This window comes from Cibotium barometz, chromosome 14 (assembly GCF_041138505.1).
Source record: "Cibotium barometz isolate CiBa-2024 chromosome 14, ASM4113850v1, whole genome shotgun sequence".
Classification (NCBI taxonomy): Eukaryota; Viridiplantae; Streptophyta; class Polypodiopsida; order Cyatheales; family Cibotiaceae; genus Cibotium; species Cibotium barometz.
In genome coordinates this window covers 26,374,638-26,385,547 of record NC_141059.1, presented here as the reverse complement: position 1 = coordinate 26,385,547, position 10,910 = coordinate 26,374,638, and the positions used below count along the sequence as shown (strand labels likewise).

Here is a 10,910-nt window from a genome sequence, read left to right as displayed (position 1 = left end):
TGGACCTCTACACAAGAGACCATAGCATAAGCCTCCAAGCCTCCAAGCCCCCCAAGCCCCCTTGAGTGTGCCCCATGCCCCTATTATATAGGAGGGCCCTCAAGTGACTCTTGACTTTCCATTCCTCATGTGTGACCCTTGGATGCCTGACCCTAACCTTAAACCTTAAGGTTAGTCCTAACCCATGCTCCACTAGAGCTTGTTCCCATGCTCCCATGCTCACAAGCCTAAGGTGGGTTAGCCTCCTAGTATATGCACACATAATGTGTATATAACACCTACATATCACGCAAGAAATCCTGAGCTTTGGTCAACATTCCTACATATCACACAAGAAATCCCTCGATGCATCAAGCTCAATGTCCTTAAGACTGACATCAATAGGTGCCCTGGGTTGATACCCATACATAAGCATGAACGGACTAAAACCAATAGCCGTATGTTTAAAACTGTTATAGGAAAATTCCATCATTGCAAGATATTTTTCCCAATTTGATGCTTTTCCAAAGACATATGCACAAAGCATATCCTCTACAATCTGATTCATACGCTCTGTTTGCCCATCAGACTACTGCGGACAGGAACCAGGTACCCATCGGCGACTCGACGTACCCACACCTGCTCATGGAATAATCGGCGTCCCGAGTTACCCATATCAACATAGAGAGTCATCAACGTCTCGATGAGTCACATATGTCCATTCGTAAACCATTAGGTTGATTGTATAAATCACCTAAAGTACGGAACTAGAGAAAGAAATGCCAACAAAAGAAAATTCCACATTTCCTTAATCCGAACACAACAAGATAAACTCATTGAACTCTAAAGAAAGAGATTTCAACAAGTGAAAATGCCGACGAGATTACATTCACCATCAATACATGTAGACTATAGATAAAAGAAGTTTATCTAGAGAATGCCCACGCAACAACTTCAAGTGAATTCAGAAAATGAGATTGTCTTTGAATGTTGAGGTCAACATGGCAAGTGATGTAAGCAAAGCAACAATCTTGAGCCCAAATTATCCCATAAGATAATATATTTGAGGGATCACTAGCATCCCATATACCACCATGATACCACCCATACATACCTTATTAATTTGAAACTCCTTAGTATGCCGTCTAGGAAATATGAATAAAATCCTGTATAAAAGGAATAAGATAGCATGCCTTATCCCAGACTTTCACATACTAAAACGTGTCTCTATATTCCTGAGACCACATCAAGGAATAACTCTTTTCGAGTACATCATTAGAAAAGAATTTTGAATTATTGGTGCCTTTCTAATGATAACTACCCAATAAACACACTAAAGATAGGGTAGAAAAATAACTCACCTAGATACATAAGCAACTAGGTATCCAAGTTGGAATATGTACAAGAGTACAAGCAATATATTCCAAAATAAACACACTAAAGATAGGGTAGAAAAATAACTCACCTAGATACATAAGCAACTAGGTATCCAAGTTGGAATATGTACAAGAGTATAAGCAATATATTCCAAAATTATGTGCAAAAAACGAAGGCAAGTGCTACCCTCAAAGCACATGAAATTATCCAAAAGATCAAAAGATCCTTATAAAAAAAAGCATAAAAGCAACTCAAATCCATGAAAACCATAGTTGATCATAACAAACAAAAAACCATAGTTGATCATAAAAGCTCCTCAAATCCATGAAAACCATAGTTGATCATAACAATCAATGCATGCCATCTAATGGTCATTAATCATGCCAAAAGAAGCATTAAAATTAGTAGGCCAACTCATCAATCCGGAGTATATGAACGTGGTGTCGTTCAAGCAAAGCTCCAAAGTAAGTAAGTGAAACATATGTGTGTAACACTCAATAAAAAACCCCTAGACACAAGTGATCTAAGCAAAACCTGATGAGTCATATAAAACTTGGATAACATCTAATAAAATCCACCAAAACAAACAGATCAACTAACCCATGATATAATTTATCTTAGGCTTAGGAAATTAAGCATAGACCACACTTAAATAAGTGCAAAATAAATTATCATGGAAAAGTGTCAAAGGTGAAACACACTTTGAATGCAAATTATAGCCATCAAAAGAAATTAAGGAACATGTCCAAAAAGAATGGCTAAACAATGGCAAAAAATCATGTGAAAACATGGTTTAGAATAAATCCAAATAGAAATATCTACTAATACAAGGTATAATCGTATTAATAATATATGAATAACCCACATCTATCTAATATTAGCACGTGAAAACGTACTTCAACATTAAATAACCCTCAAAAATATTAAATTCTTGAGAAAAAAATTATCATGATTTTTTCCTAATTTTTCCTAATTTTATAGGGTCTTAAAATATGATGATTTTGAATTCCTCCAAATCTATCTTATGGCATTCCAAACCTATATTTTTCAAAAAAAAAAAGCAATTAGATTTACTAAAATAACATTGATATTTTAAAAATACAGATTTCTAGGATTTCTAAAAATAATTTCTAGAATATTCCCAATTTCTCTTGAGAATCCCATCATTCACGAAATTTCCAATTCCGCCCGACAATTCTCAAATCCAATGAAAATTTACAATTTTAATGGTTTTCTAATTTTTTAGGTCAAAAAACATATTTGTAAAGGAATTTGAATGGTCACGAGCGCCCGAATGGACACACCACATGCCAATCACCAACCCCACATTTTCCAAAAATTTGAAATAACCTTTGTCTAATTTTTCACTAATTTTCAAGAATTTTTTAAAATTTTTAATTTACCCCGAATGCATTAGAATACAAACAGTCAAAAATTTTTAAAATTCCAATGGTTTTCTCGGAATAGAGAGAGCCAACAGTTTCGGGAAAATGAAAAGACAAAAAAAATCGAAATGTGAAAGGTCAAAAGTTCTCGAAATCCGAAAGGTCAAAAGATTTTCCGGAATTCAGAAATCTAAAAGGTTTCTCGAGAATGCGGAAAGCCAAAAGGTTTTAAGAGAAAAAATATTAGAAATTTCAGAGAATTTTTTTCTTAAATCTCGTATTTTCTCAAATTTTTTTCAAGCTTTTCCAAGCTTTTTGAAATATTTCAAAAGCTTTTATTTTTAAATTAATACTAATAAAAAGCTTAAATAAAACTTTATTAAGCTTGAGCTTTAAGCTTTAATAATTTAAAAAAAAACGATTTCAGGGGGTGGCGTTTTTTCGCTGGCCGCCTGTAGCAAACCCTCCCCCCCCCCCAATGGCGCGTTGCAAGACTCTGAGAGAGAATCTCTTCTCTTTCCACTCTCTCCTCTCTCCATCTTCTTCCATCTAAACTTCTCTCTCCACCCCCTCCTTCTCTGATTACAGAGAAGGAGGATTAAGATTTCATTAAACTTTCATTAATTAATTAAAGTTTAATTATGATTAATATTTAATCAAATCATAATTATGATTTCAGTAAACTTTCATTAATTAATTAAATTTTAATTATGATTAATATTTAATCAAATCATGCCTATTAAAAGGCGTTCACACGCATGAGAGAGAAATAGAAGGAAAAATTTGGATTTGAGAGGCGAAGAGGGTCCCACGCACACGGGAGAGCATTCCATGCATCAACATGCTGCCCCCTACTGCATTTCAGCAGAAAATCGGCAGAAATTTGATAGCATACCCGTGGAAAAACCCACAAAAATGTATAAAAAACATTTTAAACCATAAAAATGCTCAAAAAATTTCTAAAAATTTAGGAATTTTTTTTTAAAATTGTAGAAAATCAGGAAATTCATTCTACCAAAAATATCCATGATAAAATATGTGGTATTTTGATAAAAATTTTCATTAATGCTTATTTTAAACCACAAAAATAGAAAAAAATAGCATTAAACTCATGGAATTCCCCCGCAACGTCAATTCGTCCATTGAATAGTAGTAACACGCATTCCAACCATCATATCAAACGATCCACGTGTAAATCATCGACACAAATCAATAAAATAATATTTTATTTAGTAAATATTAAAATTCACTTCAAAAAATATAAAAATTACAATAAGAAAGAAAAAATAACAATAATTAACTAGAGATTGCTCTGATACCACTGTTAAAACCCTAAGATCTCTCTAGATAATTATTATGCATAAACATGCATGAATCAGTCGTAAACTCATCCACCCGACCACCCTCGAGCCCAAGGGACGCACACATCAATTATAATGAAGTACATCATACCTTTACCTTGATGTCTCATACCATCAAGAGGTATAACTCCAATCCAGCAGCATGTAGCGATAGTGTGAAATGGTAGGTGAGTAGTTATGATCCTCTACGCAAGAGAATATAACATAACCTAGCCTCAAGATAACATCAAGAGACCATAGCCTAAGCCCCCCTGAGTGTGCCCCATGCCCCTATTATATAGGAGGGCCCTCAAGTGACTCTTGACTCTCCATCTCCCATGTGTGACCCTTGGATACCTGACCCTAACCTTAACCCTTAAGGTTAGTCCTAACCTATGCTCCACTAGAGCTTGTTCCCATGCTCCCATGCTCACAAGCCTAATGTGGGTTAGCCTCCTAGTATATGCACACATAATGTGTATATAACATAGTTCTAAGTTTATTTTGATTTTAATGAGTTTGGTTCACGATCTCGTCTTCTTAAAGTTGCGGCTCCTTCTCGCCACTTGAATCAAACTCCCAGTATCTTTTTCCCATTAGAAAGTTTATTATCCTGAACTTCCATGCTTAGAAGTTCTTATGCCATTGTTATTGAAGCCCTCTACTCTAAGATTGACTAGTTCTACTTGTTTGTCTTCTTGTGCTACCTGTTTGGTTAAAGACCATTTATTCTAAGATTGACTAGTTCTACTTGTTTGTCTTCTTATGTTGCCTATTGGTTGAAGACCTTTTATTCTAAGATTAACTAGTTCTACTTGTTTGTCTTCTTATTTCATGTAGTTGGCTACCTAGAAAGATAAACTTTAAGAAAGTGGGAAATACTTGACATCATCATTGTGGCTGAGAGTATTAGACCCATTGTCTTTATGAGAAAGGATTATGTATTTATGTATTAAGGTTATAGATTATGGTTGTACTTTAAGGAGATAAAGATGGAGGGTAGGAAGTTCTTATGTAACTCATTAAAGAAGCCAAACATTAAAACAATTGAATGGAAGGACAAGGAGAAAGTGGATGAGTTACAGTAGGCAGCTCAACTTAGGTGAGATGTAACTAAATTCTTCTTATTAAGATAGTATGCCTAGGCTATGTGCTAGAAGAGTCAAACATAGGTGAGACATAGGGTAGGAAGTTCTTATTTAACTCATTAAAGAAGCCACAATAAAACAATTGAATGGAAGGATAAGGAGACAGTGGATGAGTTGTAGTAGGCAACTCAACATAGGTGAGATGTAACTAAAGCCTCCTAATTAAGATAGCATGCCTAGGCTATGTGTTAGAAGAGTCAAACAACTCTCGATAACCTTTGTGATGTGATTGTCTTTGTTTGGTAACTTTAATGGTGTTTGGATACATGTCAGATATTTCATGCACCTTTTTTAGGTGAATAGATCACCACAGTGATGCTACTGTAAACACACTAGCATGTGCATGTATCGATCTATAAGCACACACTATCACAATGGGAGTTAGAAAGCTACCCTTGGTGGATCGATATGTTGAGAGTACAAGTACTCATGTAAGAGAGGGATTAAACAACACAAGGCAAGGGGAGGTGCATGGATGCGGTTCCCTTGGTGAGTGCAAATCCATCTCAGAATGTTAACAAAAGAGGCAAAATATGTAAGCTCTTCTACTTATTATGAGTGGTTGGATTTGTTTGTGACATTCATGTTTTCCATTTAAGTTGACACAGTAGCTATGCTTGTGAGACCATCCCCTTCATGCACATGGAGATTGAGGAGGATGGTGACTTTGTCCAAGGTGAATATGGCCTTGGCTTGTATGTATGAATGATTGTTCATGAAATTTGTGATTTGTTGTATTGTTGTGAACAAAGGTCTACATTCCAAATGTAGATAAGGGGACAAAGGAGAAGAGAATTACAAATTGCAAAGAGATTTTTCTAGCATGTGTGCTTGGATCCTCCCCGAACTATGATTCATATGGTAGAGAAGAGTACCTCTCCATTGTGTATTGTGAACAAAGTTCTACATTCCAAATGTAGATAAAGGGACAAAGGAGAAGAGCATCACAAATTATAAAGAGATTTTTCTAATGTGTACTTGGCTCCTCCCCAACTATGCTTCATATCGTAGAGAAGAATACCTTTCCATTTATTGTCATGTGTCGCGGCGAGACTTCACTAGCGGGAGGAGAAACAACCAATATTCTATGATCCATGAGTTCTCTATGAAGGTAAAGCCGACTTCTCCCATTGGGGAGCTAGTGTCTATAGACTATATATTTTGGGACTTGTCTTTAGGAGAGATGCTCCATGGATTGGATAGTTGCCCTGTCTTGGACTTGACGAAAGATCATGTTCGATATGGCTTAGCCATTGATGTCATAACCTTTTGTATTTCATACTCAGGGTGGTTACTTGAGGGTGATTACTTGCATTGCAAGTGATCTATGCACTCAGATGTTGTCTTTTGTCTTAATGTTTTTGTTAACTTGAGAATGAAATTGGACCTTGGATGGTTTAGATTGAGCATTATGCTCGAGTTCATTGTTGTTGGTGTGGTTGTACTAGACCCCACATCATCTGGCTACTAGGAGAATGTTGGGCCGTGTCATAAGGTAAAATCACATCTTATTTGCTTTCTTTTTTGTTGAACTTTCCTTTTGTCTTTTGTCCTAATGTTTTAGTTAACTTGATAATGGACTAGGAACTTACACGGTATAGATGGAGCGTTATGCTCAAGCTCAAGAGTTGGAGGTCTTCCTACGTGTGGTTGTACTGGACCCCACATCATCTGGCTACTAGGAGAATGTTGGGCCGTGCCATAAGGTAAAATCACATCTTCTTTTCTTTCTTTTTGTTGAACTTTCCTTTACTTTAAAATATGGAAAGTCAAATTCATGAGTTCATCATGGTTTTATTGTTTGTGATGCTCTCTTGAAACACGTAGACATTTATCATGTTCATTGTAAGGAGGAGCCCCCCCCCCCCCCCCCCCCCCAACCCATTTTCATGATAGAGAGTAGGCCCTTCTTTGATGAGCTCTATATTGGCTTAGATGGATTCATTGATCACACACTTCTTGCCCTCCACTTCTAGAATGACAAAAGGCAAGAACGCGAGAGAGCTTTAAATTGTTTATGTCTGTTTGTTCTAAAAAACATATTTGAGCATAATACTCTATGTAGCGTCTTGTATGTTTATGTGGAATGTCAATTTTGACTTTCAGATCTTGACGTGTCATTAAGTCATGAAGTCTTCAGATCTCTCAAGGTCACTCCACTCAATGTTATGCCTTCCTCTACCCAAGGCACATGACCATAACATAACGAGGTTTGGTATATGGAATGCTTTAGGTTTTCCAACACTTACATCAACACATTCTTATATCACTTTTATTGGTTTGCCAACACTTACACCAACACATTCTTATATCACTTTTGTTAGTGATGCTAAACTTTCTTATGTTCGTTATTTTTACCAAGCACTATATGTTGGAAGTAACACTCTAGGATAAATCACTTTTACCAAGCACAATATGTTAAAAGTAACCCTGCAGAGTGTAGGATATATCTCTTTTAATCATGATTCTAAGCTTCCTTGTGTTGGGTATTTTTACCAAGCAATGTATGATGGAAGTAGCCTTGTGGAATGCAAGAATATATCACTTTTACTCGTGAATCTGAACTTCCTTGTGTTGGGTATTTTTACCAAGCAATGTATGATGGAAGTAACCTTGTGGAGTGCAGGGAAACATGTACTTGAAATAGCTACACAGCAAGAAGAGATGATACTTGGGTGGAAATGGGTGTAAAGCCACCCAATGCACCATCAGTTAGCATGCACAGATAGCTACACATTGATGTGCTTCATTCCAAAAACATGATCATACCTCTTGGTGTATAGATACCTTATAGAGTGAAGTGACATATGTGGAGTGATGTTGGTAACCCTATGGAGTTCAGGGATATATGTACTTGAAATAGTTACACTCCAAGAAGAGGTGATACTTGGGTGGAAATGGGTGGAAAGACACCCATTGTACCATCTATTAGCTTGCATAGATAGCCACACTTGATGCTTCATTCCAAATATGTGATCATATCCCTTTGTGCTCAAGTAGTGTTGCCAAGAAAAAGAGCTAGCATCATGGATTACCAATAGGGCACATCTCAGCCGCCGCGTATTGTTTAAACCTGCAGTGGGCGGTCGAAGTCTGAAACAGCCGTTTTCTTAGGGTTGTAGGGTTGCTTCTGTACAGGTTGCTTGCACTGCGTAGCTTGTTAGCTGGTCCGATGGAAGACCCTCCGCAGCTCGAGGCCAGCAAGAAGAGGAAGAAGAAGTCCGGCGGCAGAAAAGAAGAGGCGAAGGAGAACCCCAAGAATCTCGTCAAGGAGACGGAAGAAGCCCATCGCCTTGAACGCCTTCTCTTTGGTAATCTTCAAGACCCTTCCTCCCTTGATTTCGGACATGAATTCCAAGGTGATCTGAAGAGTGTAATCCACCAAGAGCAAGAGTTGGGTGAAATCTTACACGGTGATCCTGGCCCGAAAAAGCCTGTGTGGGAAGACGAGGAAGAAGATGAAACTAGGGTCAAACTCTCCAATGTAAATCGCCTGAGAAAGCTCTTGAAGGTTGGAGAAGATGGCTCTGTCTCAGGAAAAGAGTATGTGTCTAGGCTTAGGGCCTTTCATGCCAAGCTCAATCCAGGCAGTGATTGGGCCCAGCTGCCCTCTGAAAGAATAAAGAAAAAGAGGCAGCGGCTGTGGCGAGCTGCATTGGACACAGATTCAGAGATTGATGATTCTGATGATGTCACCGATGTTGATGATGATGATGATGACGTGAACCATGCCCTCCAGAGCACTGCTGATCTTGTCGTGAAGAGCAAAACCAAGTTGCCGCCAGGGCTCATTGGTATCTCCCGTATGCAAGATGCCAATGCTGACGATCCTTCCAATGCTGTCATTCAGTCTGTGCAGTTCCACAGAAATGCACAGATCCTGCTCACTGCAGGCTATGACAAACGCCTGCGTTTTTTCCAGATTGACGGCAAGAGGAATCCCAAGGTGCAGAGCATTTTCCTTGATGATTACCCCATCCAGAAAGCTGCATTTGTCCCGGATGGCTCCCGTGTCGTAGTCAGTGCCAGAAGGAGGTTTTACCATGTGTATGACATGAATGCGGGAACAGTAGAGAAAATGGAACCCCTTTTTGGAAGAGAGGAGAAAAGCTTAGAAAGCTTTGAGGTTTCACCTGACTCCAAAACAGTTGCCTTTCTGGGGAACGAGGGTTACATCCTTTTGGCCTCTTTGAAAACAAAGCAGTTGATTGGCACTTTGAAGATGAATGGCTCTGTGAGGGCGGTGTCCTTTGCACAGGATGGACACGAACTGTTAGGTTTAGGTGGAGATGGAGAAGTATACCATTGGGACATTGGTACGAGAAGATGCATTTTCAAAGGAAGAGATGAAGGCTGTATCAAGGGTACCACCCTTAGTGTTTCTCCCCACAGCAAGCTGTTTGCCACTGGGTCTAACAGTGGCGTTGTAAACCTCTATGATAGAGAGAAATACATCAATGGAGATTCCCGTCCTGCCAAAACTTTCATGAATCTTTTAACTACTGTGGATAATCTGAAATTCAATGCAGACTCACAGATTTTAGCCATGACCTCAAAAATGAAGAAGAATGCACTCAAACTGGTGCATTTGCCCTCATATACAGTGTTTTCAAACTGGCCTACCATGAAGACACCATTGCAGTATGTGCATTCATTAGACTTCAGCCCAGGTGGTGGGTATCTAGCAGTGGGCAATGCTGCAGGAAAGGTACTTTTGTACAGGCTACAGCATTATGAAAGGGCCTAATGGAGAGTAGACATTACGAAAGGCAAAAAGAACAAGTGTTCAGTCGTCTGAAGTCATAAATCCAGAGCTACAGTGCTCCTTTTTCACTTGGAAGTGACGAGTGCAATGCTGGGGTCTGAAATCGGCCAATCATGTTGTTGCTAGGTTTGATGGAGGCCGATTAAGGATTATTTTCTATTTAATACGCACCCCCAATTCTGAGAAGTGCATGACGAAGTCTTGAATGTCCAATATTTTACTGCAGTGTTTCTGGGCTTTCTGAAGTTCCTCATTTACAGTTCTCGCCGGCAATAAGGATTAATTCCCCCCCCCCCCCCCTTTCCCCTCTTCATCTTCCCCCGACCTTCTTTTGGTCCCACAACCAGAATTGACCCTTTCCTTGTATCACCAGTAGCAAGGCGTAGATAGTAGAGATTGCAGGGATTGATAACTGTATGGATTTGCTACTAGAGGCGGGTGTACGCATTTGTGAACGTGTGACTTGTTGTCTACTGAGGTCAAAATAGGTATTGTGAGTGAGCACACTTATTTACATGTGCCTTGTTGTGTTCTTTTGAGACTTAATTACAGCAAGAGATCATATGAATGCTCATTCTTTACTGCAAGTAACCTCTTTGATTTTAGAGCGTGTTGTCGTTGTCAGAATGTAAGTTTTTTGTCACAGGTGTGAGTTAATTATGAGTTTATCTACTTCACAAGTCTGAAGATTGTTTTTGTCCATGCACTTGTTCGAGTATCTATCTTGTTTTTATACACCTAACAAAAGACCTCAATGTCTATGAGGCAATGGTAGTCCATGGTGTGCATGTGCATGTGCATGTGCATGTGCATGTGAGAGAGAGAGAGAGAGAGAGAGAGAGTTATTGTCCAGGGCCAACCAGGGTTAAGACCTTCAGGTTAGGTTAACCATAGCCTAGGGGTAAGGCATCATAAG

The 10,910-nt window shown here is 38.6% G+C and overlaps 1 protein-coding gene across 1 annotated transcript; it reads left to right on the top strand.

The window, feature by feature from the left end:
• Window positions 1-8,263: 8,263 nt before the first annotated feature.
• LOC147631861 (Transducin/WD40 repeat-like superfamily protein) lies at window positions 8,264-10,581 on the top strand. Its single transcript, XM_086808418.1, has one exon. It carries the CDS (start codon window positions 8,402-8,404, stop codon window positions 9,974-9,976), a length of 1,575 nt encoding a protein of 524 aa, XP_086664544.1. The 5' UTR covers window positions 8,264-8,401; the 3' UTR covers window positions 9,977-10,581.
• Window positions 10,582-10,910: the final 329 nt, after the last annotated feature.